This window comes from Grampus griseus (genome assembly GCF_964374135.1).
Source record: "Grampus griseus genome assembly, chromosome: 2".
In the NCBI taxonomy this organism is placed as follows: Eukaryota; Metazoa; Chordata; class Mammalia; order Artiodactyla; family Delphinidae; genus Grampus; species Grampus griseus.
The window spans coordinates 140965126-140983786 of NC_139018.1; the positions used below are offsets into that span (position 1 = coordinate 140965126).

The 18661-nt window shown below is 45.7% G+C and overlaps 1 protein-coding gene across 2 annotated transcripts in view; it reads right to left on the reverse strand.

Moving 5' to 3' along the window:
- CPEB1 (cytoplasmic polyadenylation element binding protein 1) overlaps positions 1 to 18661 on the reverse strand; it is a gene marked incomplete at its 3' end in the record, with an annotated part of 82644 nt that overhangs the window by 5831 nt on the left and 58152 nt on the right. Inside the window, exons 3-7 of one of the 2 annotated variants that reach the window (XM_082649047.1) lie at positions 7099 to 7325; positions 5082 to 5334; positions 2592 to 2705; positions 2187 to 2276; positions 1157 to 1293 (exon numbers count right to left, since the gene is read on the reverse strand). In XM_082649047.1, the coding sequence (XP_082505173.1) occupies positions 1157 to 1293; positions 2187 to 2276; positions 2592 to 2705; positions 5082 to 5334; positions 7099 to 7325 (821 nt within the window). Of the gene's footprint in view, positions 1 to 1156; positions 1294 to 2171; positions 2277 to 2591; positions 2706 to 5081; positions 5335 to 7098; positions 7326 to 18661 lie in introns of both variants that reach the window. The other variant, XM_082649048.1, reaches the window with a different exon arrangement.

Below are 18661 nucleotides of genomic sequence, written 5' to 3' on the forward strand. Positions count from 1 at the left end.
ACAGAGAGTATCTTCACCATCCTCAAAATCCTCTGTGCTTTGCCTATTCATCCCCTCTACCCTCATAACCCCTGGCAACTGCTAATCTTCTTACTAAAAGAGGCATTTCAATTTTCCATTTTATAGATGAGGAAATGAAGTTTCATGATATTAAATATCTCATCCAATATCACAAAAGTAATGTACTCTGGAACCAAATTTTAAAAAATAACACTGATTCCGGAGTTCAAAACTTCCTTTGACAAGTGGTTCTCAAACACCACCCACTAGCACCAATGGGGAACTTGGTTAAAGTGGAGATTCTTTTTTTTTTTCTTTTTTTTGGCGGTATGCGGGCCTCTCACTGTTGTGGCCTCTCCCGTTGCGGAGCACAGGCTCCGGACGCACAGGCTCAGCAGCCATGGCTCACGGGTCCAGCCACTCCTCGGCATGTGGGATCTTTCCGGACCGGGGCACGAACCCCAATGCGTCCCCTGCATTGGCAGGCAGATTCTCAACCACTGCGCCACCAGGGAAGTCCTAAAGTGGAGATTCTTAAACTCCACCCAAACTGACTTAGTAAGCCTGAGATAGGGTCCAAGAATATGCAACGAGGCTCCCAGGCAGGATGGCTCTATGCTAGAGACTCACGATGCTGAGGCTGATACCAGAGACGGCCTAAGGAGAGAGAACCAGATGGAGGAAACTAGATAGTAATAAAGCCCTGAATGGCAGTGAAGAAGTCATCCATGGATGTGGGCTTCAGAGGGGTCTACGCACCACAGATTAGGAGGTGAGAAGGCACATCCTGAGAGCAGGACGAGGGAGAAACAACTGTAGATTTTCAGTTAAGTCCAAGCAGAGAAAGCTGCTAATTTCAATTTCATTTCTAAGACAAGAGGTCTGGGACAGAAGCACTGGCTAGAATAGAAGGAGATCTGGGAGACAGTTTGATTTCCATGGGCAGAAGCACATACATACCATTACGGCCCAAAGGTGCGGGGTGGGGGGTTAATGCAGCTGAGAGTGTTCTGTTGTATTCAACGTGGGGCAAGAAGAGCAGCCCTCTTGCCTCAGTAGGGATACTTGTCTGCAGCCTGTGTATCCACCCACCCCATGAAATCCACTGCCTCATATGCCAATCACCCGATCCAGAAAGGACGCTGTGCCAACTCACCTCCTTGCAGCGCATCCTCCGGCTAGACATCTTGAAGTAATATTCACTCAGGCCATCTGGGCTCAGCGGGTCATGAGAGCAAGCCTGAAGCAAGGCCCGGACAGACTTCTCTAGTTCGAAGACCAGATACACATACCCTATATCCAATGGAAGGAGAAACTGCATTAACATCCCTCAGGTGGCTAACTCCTCAGCCTTGGTTTTGCGGCAGGGAGTTTCTTCCGAGAAAGATGCCTTATGGGTGAGACACGTTTTTGTCCTACTCCTGAAAGTCTTGTTGAATGGAAGCATTTGCTATGCTGGACAACCAGGCCAACGGAGGGAGAAGCACACCATCTCCCACCCTAGTAAGGGAAGGGATTGGCAAAGTAGGACAGAGGATCCTATCATTACCACATAGCTCTTTATCCCACAACACAAAGCATGTTCAGGTCAGCAAGCCTGGCTTTCCTGGGGGCAGGAGCGATGACAGGTCTGGGGCCAGGGGATGGAGGTATTCCTTTAAAAGCCTAGTTAGACCACTGGCTCAGTTCATCGGAACACTTTCAGTGAAGATGGGGCAGAGTGAAAATAGCACTTGCTCCTTTCTACAGGGAAGGGATCTCATTTCAGACCAGTGAGAAATCAGATGCTTGGTCCTCATTCCTGCTAACTCCAAAGGGAGCTCAGAATTAGGTCAGGCAACAACGTAACTGGGAAGGAAAGGCAAGTAAAGGAAAGCTTTTCAAACGCCTCATTTTGAGAGGTCAGGAACGGCTGGGGTTCAGGTTTGGAGGGAAGTGCACAAGGCCGTTTCACAGGGAGCTCCAACCGCAGTGTGAGTTTGGACAGATGGAACACTGGCTCAGAAGAAACAGAAGGATGTGTGAGGTTGAGAAGGAGTGCCGAGAGCTGAAAGTTCTGTGCTGTGGAGTGCCCAAACCTTCTTATCATCATGCAGCTGTGACACCCCAGCGTCCCTCAGTGCAATTACATACTAAGGAGGGAAAAAAAGCTCCTACCATGTCTTTATTACCTTTAGGCATATTACCTTTGGGAGGACACCGGGGGTGCTTGCCATCCTTACCAGGCCACTCCACACTCAAAGAGCCAAAAACACGGAAGGTGTTAACCAATCCAGCTGCAAAGAGATGAAAAGAATGACAGAAACTGAGACACCATCCTCCCGAGGAAGGCACAGGGCCACTAGTATTCTCTTGGGCTCATCCTCCTTGACAGACAACTCAGAATTGACCTTTGGTCTCAGGTGACAACTGTATGCAACAGACACAGAAGCACTGTAGGAGTCTATGAAGTGCACCTTTCCCATCACAGTTGCTCCTGTAATACCCTGTGCCCAGGCAGAGGTTCAGTTCTTGGCCTCAAGTCCAAGTTTCTTGTTCCTGAAAGACATGCCCCACCTTCAACACTTGAAGCAGAAGGTCTCAGAGCTCACCTTCCGTAATATCCCAAGGGACACCTCCTAGGAACACCTTGCAAGAGTAGATGGGGTTCTTGTAGTTCCGGGGAGGAAGCTGGCCACTCCAGGTACAGGTGGCTTCATTCACAGCTTTGGCAGAAGACAAAGAGAAAACAGGAGTCAAAGAATTAACAAAGTCACTGCCCTTCTCTGTGGTGAACTTTTATCCAGGAAGGAGGAGAGAGGCCACAGTCCTAGTCTGGCTGCCTGGGACAACATCCGTGACTACTCTGAAAAGCAAGAAAACTTACACCTCACCAAACCAGTCAGCCCAGTATGATAACCCTAATTCACTAGTTCTGTCTCCACTAAAACTGAGAGGAATAGCAAACCAGATGTGTAGGGTAAAAATGATCACAACTCAAGCTATTTTCATACATATAACATATAACCAGAAAGCAGTTTTATCTAGTCATTGCTTGCAATACTAATTAATTTAAATTTGTAATTATAGGCACACCTCAGAGATACTGCAGGGTTTTGTTCCAAATCACCACAATAAAATGAATATTGCAATAAAGCTAGTCACACAAATCTTCTGGTTTTCCAGTGCATATAAAAGTTACATTTACACTATACTGTAGTCTATTAAGTGTGCAATAGCATTATGCCTAAAAAAAACAATGTACCTACCTTAATTTAAAAATACTTTATGGCTAAAAATCGCTAACCATCATCTGACAACACAGGGTTGCCACAAACCTCCAATTTGTATATAAAAAAACCAAAATGCAGTATCAATAGATTGGGAGTTTGGGACTGACATGTACACATTGCTATATTTAAAACAGATAACCAACAAGGACCTACTGTATAGCACAGGGGACTCTGCTCAATATTCTGTAATAACCTAAATGGGAAAAGAATTTGAAAAAGAATAGATACATGTGCATGTATAACGGAATCACTTTGCTGTACACCTGAAACTAATACAACATTGTATATCAACTACACTCCAAAATAAAATAAAAATTTTTTTAAAAATGCAGTGAAGTGCATTTGTGAAGTGCAATAAAGTGAAGCTCAATCAAACAAGGTATGCCTGTACTTGAAAGTAAACAGGGCAATTTTTCATACAACATCCTAAATGCTTACTGGTCCAAATGGACCTTCTCCCCAAATGTTCAAATAAGGAACATTATACTGTTTCCCTGAACTCATCACTCACAGAAGTTAGGACATTGCCAATAAAAACCAGCACCAGCAACCCAAGATAAGAATGTCACAACTGTTCCAAGTCAGAACAATTCCCCATCATTTCCAAAGCTATCGTTATGGTACCTAAAGAGACACCACCGGGCCTTCTATCGTATCGGTCTTTAATCCTGTCCCCACTCAGTCCGTGCCCTTCCAGATCAGAGACTGACCTTAGTGGGAACTGGCTAGTCCTCGCCTATTTTACTCTCCTCCTCCAGCACTGGAGCAGACAGCTAATGAAATGAACCACCATTTTCATTCAGGACAATAACATGGAAGGTCATTCTCTAAAAGGCATAGGCCCAATGTGTTGCTACAGCAAGAAATTAGGCACCATCAGCAATATTTTGCAAACAAAAACAGAAGTCGATATAATGGCCTCATCCAAAAGCACAGTAAAGTCATTTCACAGGAAAACAATGGCAACAGAGAAAGTACAAACACAGATTGCCGAAACCATTAAAATAGGGCAGGAGCACTGCTAGGGAGAATGAGATCAGGTCTAGCTCTGTGAGTAGAAAGACAGACATATTGAAACCTATGGAAACAAAGGGAATGGAGAAACCGAACATTCATTTAATCAATTCCAGAACCTTACAATAGTGGTCAGTGAGCATCTCCCTGAAGCACTAGTAAACAATGACATATACAGCTCATTTGCTTCCGAGTACTGGTATAAGATGAACAGATTTAATAATGGATTTTAAGGTAACTTAAACGACAGAATCTAAGGGTTCCTGAGAGACCAGTACACCTGGGGACATCCCTTACCTTGGAGGTTGACAAATGGACCACCCCCCCCCCCCCAGTGCATCCCTGTGTATACCAATCAGACAGCCCTGGGGAAGAAAGCTCCAGCGTGGGTTGTGCGTGACATGTCTTTGAATTAGAAAGGGGGAGGGAGACAAAATTCTAGGCACCATTTCCAGGGTTTCTCTTGAACACATGCACCTGTGAAAAGAATCAAAAGCGAGAGCAGTGCACAATCTCCACAGAAGAGCAGAAGTCAGAGATGGATCCGACCCCTAATAGGCACAACCCAGTGTGCCAGATTATCTATTGTTCCTCTCTGCTCAGCCTCAAAAAGGTTACCGAGTGTGTCCGCATTAGCACTCACTCCTCAGAATAGACCACTCTGTGCAGAAGCAGACGTCACCATGCAGTCAAGTCCTCTTGTGGACAGTTCCCCAGTCTGTGAACTAAGGTCACTTTTATTCACTGCCCGAGAATGAGGCCCCAGGCCCCCAGCAGGCCCACAGCCACACTCACCTGCAGCTTGCCTGTGTAGCCTGGCCTCTCTCTCTATGCTGAAGGGGTCTTTGGGGGCTTCAAGGAGGTCCCAGGACGGCCACACAGAAGCTCCTGGCCATCTCTTTGATGCGCTGGTTGGGGAGGGCGTGACTGCAGCCAGAGCAGCTTGCTCTTGGTCCAGCCGGGACCCAACCCCCATCTTTAAAGGGTCTCTGGGACCACCCCCCGTCAGAGACAGGAAGGGCAGGGGAGGAGAAATTCGGAGGCTTGACTAGGGAAGAAAAAAGGAAGATAGGTTTTTAAAGAACAGTTGTTACAAAAGTAATAATCACACTATAGAAATTATGAAAAATACCAATATTTGATATATTTTCGTTTAGACTTTCTTCCTATGCGTTCTTAAGATTAGCTGTCCTTATACCATAATTTAAACAAATTCTTTTCTCCCCAGTTCAGTCTTTTTCTCCACGTTGCCAGTCTTCATAACCATTTTTAATTAATTTATGATATTCTATTTCGGGAACAAGCTACACTCCACTGACCTATTCCCCCTACTGTTAAACATTTAGATACTTTGCAAGTTTTCAGGATTATAAATAAAAGCTTTAAACTTTATTTAAAAAACATTTAAATAAAACGTAGCTTCTTCATATTTTGTGTGTTCTCTGGTCAGATTCCTAGACGTAGAATACCAAAATGCTTTCTATGAAGGTTCTGTGTTCTATTAGAAATATATGAGAACACAAGTTTCTAAAAACAACAAGCTTGTGTCAAGGCTCTAAATTCTACTAATTTAAGTGGGTAGAAATGATACCACATTATCAAAAAATGAACTAAAATAATCACTCAATAGAATATTTCCTGTAAGTTCAAATACTGCCTCTATTTCCTCTTCTGTGACTTGTCTGTTCATACCCCTTCATCAATTAACCTTTGGGGTGGGAATCAGAGAAAAGTTCTTTAAACAAAATCCCAAAACATTAAAGCTGGTTATGAGGCAAATTTCCAAGACTAAGGCCCATATAAAGTAATGAAAAGAATTATAAAAAAAAATATATATATATAAGCATCCCATCTAATCCCATTTTATAGGGGAATAAAAACTGCAGCCCAGAGAATCAAAGGAGCCCTGCTTGTAGTTACCTTTCTGGAAACACATCCTGAACAGATAAAACCAGGGAGTAGTGGGGACACCAATGCCAGCTTTCATATCCTAGGACAGACTGGCGGGAGGCAAGGTGGGCCCTAAGAGGTCATGTTATGAATGGGACGTGGCAACAACCAGCGTTGCCAGTCTTGGATACGGAAGAGAAGGGGGAAGGAAAATAGCCATTATATTCATTGAACAGTCAGCTCAGTGGCTTTGGTAGTAGAGAAGGCGGCTCAGAAGGCACCTTAAATTGAATTTTACTTTAGGATGATTTCTCCCTGCCATTCCTATATATTTACTTCTAATATCCCCTATTCCTCATCTATCGTAATCCACTTTCCAACTCCCTTTAGCACGAGTGCCACACATGTCACACGTGGCTGTAGATGCAGAGCAGGAGATGCAAAGATTAACTCTGAGACATTATTTCATGGATTCGTCATGGCCTCTGAAAAAGAGCTGGAGTCAGATCCGGATTAAAACCCTAGACCCACTGATTACTAACTTGTGATTCTTAAAATCATCAGTTAAAATATTTGAGGTATCATACATAAAGGTACATAAATGATATTGTTTAAAGGCTAAGAAAACACCCATGGAGGTCAAGAAACAGAACACTGCCAGGACTCCCATATTTATTTTTGAAACTAACTTTCCCAAGGGCTCTTGGAGCAACCTGTAGAGTCCTCAGGTCAGGTCCCGAAATGTACTGCTCAATGCACATAATGGGTATACGAGGCACCCTCTATTCTGTCGAGGATGGAAAGCTCTATACATGTCTCCACACCTCCCATCATGCCACCTCGCGGCCTGCATTCTAGTGGGCATGCATCCCACCTCCAGCTCACGTGCTCTCCCCACGCCACTCTGCAGCAAGTTACATACAATCAAATCTGAGAGATGATCTGATCCAGAGCTGAAGCCACTGGTGTCTGAGTCAGAGGGGCTGCTAGAACGGGAGTCCAGGATGGGCCGGGTGTCCAGGCGGGATCCTCTAACGGAGGGTGCTGGAAACTTGTCCACCAAGTCAGATCCAAGGGGGTCCAGAGGCAGGAAGCTCAAGGGGGGTTTCCCCAGGACACTGCCCAATGGATTGTGGAGCATGCTCAATACTAGGAAGAGAGAAAAAAAAAAGGGAGGAAATAAAAAGGAAGTCTCATGACCTCTTAGTTTTCTTTCCAGCCAAGAGCCCTTGCCTTTCCCTCCCACAGCCACCCAGCAAGATGGACCAAGCCACGACCACCGAAAGCATGACAGAGCCGCAGTTAAGAGTGTAACGAGCAGACAGACACCCGGGGTCCATGAGCGGAAGGGACAGGATGGCATTCTGAAGACCCAAGTTCCTGCTGCAACAGAAGCAGCAAAACTCCTGCTCTCTGCCACCCAGGCTTGCGGGTCAGGGCCAGCATCTGGGAACCTGTACCACTGGGGACCCTGGTCACAACTGCTATTAATGTCTGGACACACATGCCCGTGTTGCCATAGGAGATGCCTTCAGCACAATTAGGAAGCCCAAACCATACTCCTTCCTTACTATGTTTATTAGAGGAACTCCCACCTTTCTAACACTACATAGCTAAAATACAGAACTTCATGGCACATCCCAGAAGTCTGGTAGAGCATGACATACCACCTCATCTAAGAGATTCCTTTATGCAAAATTCTAGCATATGCAGATTCTCTTCTATGCACCCTTGGACTTCACACATTTAGGATGGAAGCAGAGTGATGCTGTGGTTAAGCCGGCTCTGGCTTACGACAATCTTGGGGTGAAACCCTGGGTCTGACGCACCTTTATATGGCTGCGTGCTCGGGGAAGCTCTCTGAGTCTCCATTTTCTCATGGCATCTTGGGTGGAATACCAACTATTTCATAACATTGTCAGGAGGGTTCAATAATTAAGACAGCAGATGGAGTGCTCAGCACAGCAGTACCCAGTGCACAATATTTAAATATTAAACATCAAAAAAGAGTGAAGCAGAGGCCAGGAAAGATAAGGGAGGTAAAGAGGACGGCAAGGGAGAGCAGCATTTTCCCACACTTGGCCTTGGGGAAATAAGGAATCCAAAGCAAAGCAAAACACCCTTTTATCCATGAGGAGGGGGTGGAAGAGGGCTTTGGCCATGGAGCTATGGTGGCACCAAAGCTAGGTAAGAAAGAAGCCATATTAATCTGATTTTGTTTTTTCATCTGGAGAAAGGGGAAAACATCCCCCTCAAAAAGGCTGTGAGGTGAAACCAAAATAATGCGTTTACATATGAAAGTGTTCAATAAACGGTGGCTGTGACTGGCTCTACCTCATAATTACTCACCAGTACCTGAGTGAGACACAGGTCACCAAAGCTGGTTTTCTTTCAGGGTCCAAGTCAGCCTGAAAGTCAGCCTGAATGTCTGGCTGGGGCTGTGGTGAGCCTCCTGAGGCAGGAATAAACCTCTCTAAGCATGAAATCAAAGTGAAAGCATTCTTTCAGGGTATTCATGACAGAGGGTATGTGCAAGATCAGACCAACCTGCTCTCCGTTGGCCAACCACCTCCCTCTCAGCTCAAAATAAGGTAGGTGTATCAATTTTTTTTTTTAAATGCAGGGAACAGTGTGGATGTGTTTATTTTATTGTGTTTATTTATCCTTGATTTTTAAAGAAACTGTCCTACTGTTCTCCAAAGCAGATGTACCATTTTACCCTCCCACCAGCATTGATGAATTTCAGTCCCTCCACATGCTGGCCAACACTAAGTAGGGTTGGTTTTTTAAATCTAGCCAGTCTAACATGTATGTGTGCTGGGGAGGGGGGAGCTTTACCATCTTCAGCAAGGAGTTTATTACTTAGTTTATGACTTCCTTTCTTAAGGAAACATTCTTTTAAAACTAGGACTTTCAAAGCAGTTTCCCAAGCACAGGCACTGAATATGCACAGGTATGCTGAAACTAAGTGTCCCTCAACGCTTAGATTCTGACACCCATCAGAAATACTTTTGTCAAATTTCTCAAATACTCCTGACAAACCCCTACCTCAATGAAACACCGAGCCCAAGCCCCTGGAATTCACGCCCTGAGAGGGCAGGAGATGTGAAGATTTATTCCAGGCTCCTACCTGCTGCTGCAAGACGTGTCAAAAAAAAAAAAAAAGCACTGTGAAAACTAACATATCACATGTATTGGTCTTAAAAGTGGTACCATTGCCCTAAGAGGGCCTCACCTTTCTTCACATTTTACGGAAACAAGGTTAGAGCGGTGAATGATGAGGTAACAGTCACATCACAGAGAGCTTCGAAAACCAAATTAGGGTGTTTAGATTTTATCCTGAAGGTAAGTGGGAGATACTGGGGAGCTGCCATGGGGACAGCCAAGGAGGCTGAGCAGGGACACTGGGGAGGACAGTGCCGGTACCCAGTGCCCGGCTGGGACTGAGTATTAAATCAGACTTGGGTGACTCTCTCCAGCAGCGTTGGGAACCTGGGTGGACACTGCACCCATACAGGGCTGCGGGTTTTTCCCAAAGAGGGTGTGAAGGAGGAAATGAGACAACAGGGTTGATGGTCCCAGCAACAGAGATGAAGAAGGGGTCATGCATTACAGGTGAAAGACAGGAGAGAGTCAAGATGCTGGAAGCAAATGGAGAAGCAGCAATGGCCCATGTGCTGACAGCTACCAGAGGAGGGGAGGGGCAGACAGGAGAAACAGGAAGAGGGGAACAGTGAAGTCCAAAGTCCTGAGGACGGTGCGGTCCAGGGTGTGCGACCACAGGTGGTTGAGGTGGACTGTGTGGAGGCTAAAATACTGGATAGGTCATTCACGTGGACGTTAAAGGGACCCACAGTGACAAGTGGGCCTGGGGTTAAAACAAACAGAAAACACATATTGAGATCTTCAGAAAAGGGAAAGGACGGGGGAATTGGTAACAACAACAAAAAGAATGACCCTGAGGTAGATAAGGCTGGGAGAACATGCAGCCTCCACTTGAGAAAGTGACATCCTGAAGGAAAAAACCTTCAGCGGAGGCAGAAGTTGGCAGGAGCGTTCGCCAGAGACAAACAAGATAAAGGGCAGTTTGTTAATCCTAGGAAGGGTGGCACAGCAGAGCTCCAAGAGTTGTCAGGGAAACACAGCATTAAGCAGGATGCAGAAAAACGCTCAAGGAGATGGCTGGCCCAAAGGACTTGTGTCAGGGGGGCATCAAGGAGGATAAGTATGGGCCACAGTAACTACGTCTTTACCCAAGATTTTAAAATAGTGTATTTGAAAGAGTCAAAAAGCAATATGGGTGCCAGTGTAGACCACCTTTCTCATTTACAACAACCTGTATTCATGACTGTGTTGATACATCTGTTCTAACACCCACAAATCCATCTACCTCAACTAACCTACAATTTTTTTTTGACATGCCCACAAAGGTATATCTTGAGGCTTTGTCAAATTCCTGTGTCAAAGCTAGCGATTATGTCTGTAACACTCCTCTAATCTGATAATAAGCCTGTCTAAAAAGAAAATGGCATGACAACCCACAATGGCCACTAATGAACTCCACTTCCTTAAGTGCTCAGAGTTCATGGTCAATCATCTGTTCTCCAGTCTGGAACAGGTGCAGTCAAGCTCCGACCATTCACTAATAGCAGCTTCCACATGCTGCACATCTAGTATATGCCAGATACTGTGTCAGAAGCACTTTAGGTAAATAATCTTCCCTGCATCCTAAGAAGGGGGTATTATTACCCCATCTTAACAAAAGGAAACCAACGCTTAAAGGGCAAGTGTTTGTAGTGAGTTTGTCAGCTAATTAGTGACAGAGTGGGACCCAATTCTTTCTGATTCCTTGCTTTATCCTTTGTAACACACCATTCCCTACTTTTTTTTTTTTTTTTTTTTTTAATACTCAGGACTTTACATCTTCTTGTCTTCATGTTCTTGACACCTCTCTTTTGTTCAAATTCCTGTAAGACCATCAACTACAGACAAGCCATCTCGGGTTCCAGAGGTCAATACCTTGGGATCTAAATCATCCAGGTCTTAAAACTTCTCTAGGACCTTGCTGCTCCAGGAACTCATTAAAAATGTATCTTGGGCCCCACTCCAGACCTACTGAATCAGAACCTGCATTTTAACAAGATCCCCAGGAGATTTGTGTGCACATTAAAGTCTGAGAGGCACTAATCTAGAAAAATCTGAGGCTTGCTACTTCAAGCTTCTAATCAGTCCCCTTACCACACCCCAGAACCTTTTGTATGTAATTAGTTCCTTGACTTAAAAAACTGTAGGTTATTCAAATACAGCTCTTACAGCACAATGGCAACTAATACACAGGAGGAAAAAAGAACCCAAGGTGGCTATGTAGGACATTTCCCAAAGAGTCTGATCTCTGAAACATGCCCCCCAACCCCCCCGACCCCCACCGGTGTGGGGAGGGGGTGCTGGAGGAGAGGAGGGAGGGAAAGAGACCTAACCAGGAAAAATAATTAATATTAAAAAAATTGGCATGGACTGTGATAATAGTTTCAGGAAAAGTGACAGCCAGAAAGAAGCTGAACATTGTGAAAAACATTCAAGACAAGAACTCTGTAAGCTTATATCAAGCAAATACAAAGAGAGCGTGGGCCTACTGCTTGAGGCAGACAACTGCTAAGAGACAAAGGAGAGAAAAGTGCTATTAAGGACACTATTGGGTCACCAGAGAAAACTGGAATATGAACAACAGTTTAATGAGAGTATTATATCAATTTTAAGTTGACTGAAGTTCATAGCTTTTGCTATACATGAATGTACGTTAGAACATTATTCTTTATGGTACAGGAAGAAATTATAGAGAGAGATATACATATAGAGAGAGAATTGAAAATGATAAACCAAATGAGGTAAATGTCAACAACAGGAGAATCTGGATAAATGAAATACAAAATAAAAATTATACAAAGGTTACTTGTATTTCATTTATCCAGATTCTCCTGTATTTGTGACTTCTGTAAATTTGAAATTTCCAAACAAAAAAATTTTTTTATGACCGAAGGAAAACCAGTCAATGCCCATTTGACTTTCTTCACCTTTTTCAAGGCAACTGATCCGACCAGAAAACAGAAATCAAGCACAACCAATAGGGACTAGAATCCCAGGGGAAAAAATGGTAACTGAGTACCTTTGGAGTCTCTACCTGTAAGAGAAATCATCTTCTTTTAAACAAGCTTTTTAAAGCATCAGAAACACTTGCATAGATATTTGCAGACACACTTAGGTACAAAGTTCTGCCTTCTCAACCAAGCACACCAAGGGCCATCCTTACCACCCCACTCCAGCAGTAATTAGCTCAACACCTGGCAGAAAGCAGGTGATCAACGCTTGCTGAATATGAATAGTACTGAAAGAAAGGGAGTATCATATCCCTAGGAGCCAGTATGCTCACTGAGGCTACTCCCCTTCTATCAAGGTTATTCAGTTTAAGGACACAGTGCTGACTGAGATGCTATTCAGAATTAGAGGGGAAAAAACCTTAGTTCATCCCAGCCCAGCCCATCACCAAAACAGAAGCTGAAAGTACTGTTACTTGCCATACCAAATTTGTGACAATATTCCTTCCACTAGTTTCAAATACTTTCTTCAAAGAGAACTAAACATATATAGATACAGGCTGAAGAGAGTCACTCTCCCTGGGATCCTCACAACCACTGAAATATACTTCTACATTCAAATACAAGGAGCAGGGAAGAGTATCCACTGAACACTAATTCCAACCACACAGGAAAACGGGAAAGGGACAGTGCTGTCAGACAAACATGAAACATCAGAGTGTACCAGAATTAACACACCTGGGTCACATCAGCACCTCCACATCAGTTTCCTGCAAATATTAAATTGGAAGAGGCCAAGAATACAGGAGTTTGACTAGAAGATATAGGGAAGACAAGAAAACCTGTATCAAGAGGCCAAGGATTTTCTAGGTGGTTTGATAGTTTCTTCAACCCACAGAAGGAGCCAAGTTCTGGAAACTGTCACTCATGGTCAGATGCCCTACAGTGACCTGACTGGCCCTCTATATAGCCCAACCTCACAAATGACCTGGCTATGTAGTTCTCTGAGTATCTACAGATCAAAGGGAGGAAAGCAGCAGAGACAGTGGGCTTCTTGGAAAGGTGGGACCTCGTTTCAAGAGACAGAGCCTGTCTTGCTCCCAGCTCAGCCCATGAGACTATATTCCCCTATATAAGGTTGCTGAGTAAGGAGCATTGATTCCCACCAGCTGGGAATCAGGAGGGAAGGAGCAATCACTTCTTCCTAACTTGAAGTATAAAGTATACCTCCTGGGAAGACACACTCTTCAAGCCATATAACCCAAAATCCAGTGGAAGTGACAGGTTCCTTATGCTGTAGGCCAGTGACCGATCTCAAACTACACTCCCCATCGTACGGCATAGAACTTCATCAAAGTCAGATGTCGAGTATTAACCTAGATGGACTAAGCGGGGGGAGACAAGTCCCATAGTCCCTTTCAATGGTGGCCAAGGCCCTGACCTCTTTGCTCTGCTCCTATCTTGACCTCTACAACTCAGGGATCAAAGGAAGTCTGAGGTTTACCAGGTGCCTCCAGCCCTGGTGGCCAAGTGTACGGCAAATCCTTATCTTCCAAAAGTGACTAAGAAAAACAGTATGCTCTCCCTGGAGCACAGGCACCCATCCCCACTCACATGCCGGCAGGAATCCGCATCAGCTACAGACAGTTCTAACAGAAGTCACGGGGAGAAGAGGACCTGGCAGAGGGTTCCAGCTCATTAATGCTACCTCAGAGGGTACAAGAGACCAAATCAGCAGTAATATTTTTAGACTGATTGTTAACTTTCTCCACTTTCACCCTTCTGTGCCAGCTCCTGTGGGTTTTACAGCTGAGTCACTGCTGGAATTTTCTGAAGCCTTCCCCAAGAGTACAAAGGCACCCAAGAGTGATGGCGGCAGCAGCAATGGCAGCAGGAGCCAGGCACCAGATGCCTGCACTGCAAGACACTGAGCTTGAGCTCAGCTCAGGGAGAGCCCAGGCCTGAGACATCATAGTCTGTCTAACAGGAGTAATCATGGGAAAAACCCAGACCAGGAGCCATTATTTCCAGCCCGAGACACAAGGCTGCACCTGGAACCCTTCTTCCCTATCCCAACCCTTGGTCCTGGGTTGCCTGCTCAAAATCTACCTAAAGGCATAAGTGAGGAGCACTCATTGCAGGTATAACAACGCTCTCTGCCTATGACCCCAACCCTGCAACTCTACAACACACCCCAACTCAGGCGGTGATCCTGCGAGTCTGAATTCCCTCCACCAACTCTGGATCCCACAGGTCCAAGGTGGTACCCGACATAGCCTTCCTCCCCGATCTTGATCACTGGACAAGTTTCATTAACCTGAAGAAATGACATGCTCAAGTCCCATGTAAGGTCAGCATACTCGGTCCCTGGACCCAACCACCTCAACTTCTTTCTCACCTAGGAGGTACCACGTTGTCACACTGCTCCTCAGGCCCTCCCTCCTCTCTGCACTAAAAGCTATTCTCCTCAGTAGACTACCTGACTCCGTGACAGAATTCATGCTCCGGTGTATGAAAAAAACTTTCTGTAAATGCATCATCATGCCCTAAAAGCTATGAGGGCTCAGAGATACTGATCACTGAACCATCGGTCCGTCCAGATGATCAACACAAGTAGGAAGCAGAAGAGAAAGAGACTTTGTCTGAACTCTGTAGTTCAAACTTACCCGGAATTAACTCAGCACTCATCATTCACTCAGTAAATACTTACTAAAAAGACAGGAGCCAGGCTCTGTGCTACATACTGGGAATGTAAGCAGTGAAGACTTGGACAGCTGAGGTAGATTTGCAGGAGAACTTGTTTGGGCCCAGAAGTCCATGTTCCACAGAGAAGGAACCCAACCCTACTTTGAACGTTGCCTCAGAAAGGTTATTTGGAAGTAGAGCAGCAGCAGAAGCAAAATGCTGAAGACTCCCCTCTCATCCCAGGCTGATTCAGCCTGCAGACCAATGGGGAGCCTGTAAGTGACAAAGCACAGGGAACATACTCTTCACTGGTCAGGGCAGAAATCAAAGAGGGTGAACAGGTTAATCTCCAAGGGACTTCTAAGGAGAGTGGGAGGAAACAGGACACGTCCTCTGGCATCCTTAGACTGAGCGTCTGGTCTGCCCACTGGGCTTCTGCACAAGGCCTTCATTAGGAGTCCTTGTTTCCAGGTCCCCTAAAGTAGGTTCTCAGTCACCCCACTTCCTGCTGAGTAATGCTGCATGCAAGAGTCACCGGGGGAAGGCAGGAACACAAATGCATCGGGGAGGGGGGCACAGCTGATGAGCTGAGACTCAGGGTGAAGAGGGAGTCAGAACTGTCTCGTGCCCTAGCCTTGAGGGACCCTCGGCAAAGGAAAACATCATGGCTGAACAGCCCTGGAGTTGTATATACAGAGATACCTTCCCGGAAGTGTTCTTGCTCAGCACGTTAGGGTTCTGCCCACAGGAACACAGGTGTGATAGGAAGCATAAGAGGCTTGGAATCAAAGAAACCCAGGCTCGAATTCTGGTCGTTGTTTCACCTTTGGCACTTCACGAGCTCTGTGAGCATTATTTCCTCATCTTTCAGATAGGAACAATAATAGTACCCATTTCACAGGATTGTGAAAGCATTAAATCATGTGATATACTTCATATAGGAAGTAGTCGATAAATGGTGATTAGTCACTCTCTCCCCCATCCCAGGACATTGAGGATAGCTTTCATAGCCCTCCTGTTCCATTACAAGACTTAGGACACTGCAAGTAAGACAAAGGTAGCCCCAGACACATGTCACTGGGGTCACCTCTAACATTCATCTCGCCCTGATGGGAAGGAAGGCCTCCTTTCCCAGCGTGAGATGAGGCCTTAGGGGTAGGCAGAGTCTAGAAGGGAGGGACCTCACAGAGTACCACACCCAAACCAATGCTGGCCTTACAGGCACAACTCTCGAAAACAGATTACACCCCAGGGTCTTCCTGCAGGCCTCCCAGGCCAATGAAATCCATGTAGCAGAAGGACCTTAGCCCCTGGAGACAGGTCTCCATGTACCAGTCTCATGCTGAGAATCCAATGAAATGTTGCCCCAATGCCAAAAAAATCCTTAAGGGAGAAAATGAAAGCCCCCAAGCACAGCAACTATCATGCTGCATTTGGTATTCGTTCTATTTCCCCTTGATAGTTAAGGGGATTTTTAAGGGCAATAATTTTATTCGTTGATGTATCTTCAGTGCCTGGCACACAGCCAGTGCTCAAGTATTTGTTGAATGAATTTAGCCAAGATTTTTCAGGCAAGAGCCCTGCTATCTCCAACCTTGCCCCCTACACATTGCTGAAAACTTAAAGAGTTGTGGAAAATGGTCAGATGTAAACCCATAGCCACATGGGGCAATATATCCCCCAGCAGGGCCAAGGAAGAAGCTTGCACCAGGCGCTCCATGCAGAGACAGCAAGCTACCAGGCTGTCTGCAGTGATGACTCCCAGACTGTCCAGAGCTGTTGAAATACCTCCTCCCTCCCTGAAGAAACTGAGCTAGTTGGTCTTCAGATGGGGAGGCAGTGTAGGCACTGGAATGTGGGCTGCATGTTCCTGCATTGCTGGCAAGGGTGCAGCTGGCTGGTGGGAGGGCTGCGTCCTACTCCAGGAGGCGGCACCCTCATGTGGGCTTTCCAAGAAGGCCCAGAGCTCAGAGAAAGGAGAGAGATGGCCATCACCACAGCTCCCAAGGATAACGTGGGGATCAGGGATGGCTGCGCCCTCAACCCTCGGAAAGGAAGACATACACACACTAACCCTGCCCTTGGCTAAGTCACACCTCTGGGGCAACTCTCTGGGTTCCCATGAATGCCAGGGCCACAGATTACAGGCCCTCCCTGATCCAAAAAATCATGTAGTGTTTATTACCTAAGTGCCTGACACAGAACATGGAGAAGTAAATCCACCCCCACTTCAGAGACAAATAACTACAAACAGGCCTTTCAGGTGGTGGGGACACTGAGGAAATTATGGCTGGGCCCAAACTATTTTTTTTTTTTTTTAACAGCCTAATTTCAGAATGACTTTCAGGCCCTCTCCAAGCCCCAAGTTGGCCCCTCCTACATTTCTATTTGTTATAATACATTTCAGAAGGAACCCTGCAGCTAAGAGAAACCAGAGCCAAATAAGGGCCACACCCAACGTGATGCCAGTGAGAGACACTGTCTTGGTCAAACACTGATCACCACAGACACGTGCCTGCCTCCTGGGTGGGCTCCCCTGTCTTTTGCTCAGATACAGCAGTGAGGGTGGGGACAAGGTCAGCTTCACAGGCCGCCCCCCCCGGCTGGCTTCGTAATACCACATAAAAGAAACTACCACTACCTCCATGCCAAGATCTCCAGGCACAGGATACCAAACAGTGACACCACACTTCCCAGCCCAGGGAAAAACCTGAGTCAGCTAAAGGCTGGTAACTTCAAGAAATTCTACCTCAACTCAACTAAGGTGAAGCTCTTCCCCACCTGCAGCCAAATAAAAAAAATCCACCCTCTACCCCCAATCAAATGGGATTTACCAAAAAACCGGGCATTAAAATGCCAACAGACACAACAGTCCCAGGCTCTGCAAAGCATTCTAAAAAAAGACCTGCGCCAAACAGGGTGGAGGCCAGAGAAATCAACAAGACAGTACCTTGCTGCCATGACTGCCAGCTTCTGGAGATGGGAGGAAAGGAAGGATGGCAGGCTCTGTGAACCCCACTGTCAGCACCAACAGCAAATGGCCGCCCCCACCCCCCCTTTCCATCTTTTTAAAGTACCTGCTGCCAATATTCTTTTTATTAAGGTGTAATTTACGTAAAGCGAAAATACATAGATTTTTATGTATAGTTACAGTATTTCTTAAGTTCACATTTCTTCCTGAATACTCCAAGCCTTGCATCTGGCCAACCCTCCCCCTTGAACCACAGGAGGGAAATAAACGGGCAATGGGAAGGTCTGAGCAGAAGCAGTTCAAGGGGTTGCCAAGAAGCCCCTTCAACTTGTCCCCATCAAATCCTTCCAAGATGACAAGGGATCCTAAAGGGGAGTGGTTCTTCCTTCATCTACTTGGTCACCCTTAACACAAAGAAAGAAAAAAAAAGCCTCCGCAGCTGAGAGTTACTCCACCCCACTTACCCTGCTTACCCCTTTCCAGGATCAATGCTCTTAACCTTATGTTAAGCCAATTCCAATATCCCAGTATTACCCAGCCTCACTTATGGTTAAAATTCTTCCCTTGCCATGATTCAGGGACCATCCATCCTTCACACATAGCTCCCTAGTTTTAAAAGCCACTGAGAAATAGAATCTGGACATCCAGTAATCAGCCCCTTAAGTCCCCTCCCCCACCTAAAAGTGTTTTGCTTCATCATCTCCAAGACAGGCCTGGGCACTAGGGGGTTAGCTGGA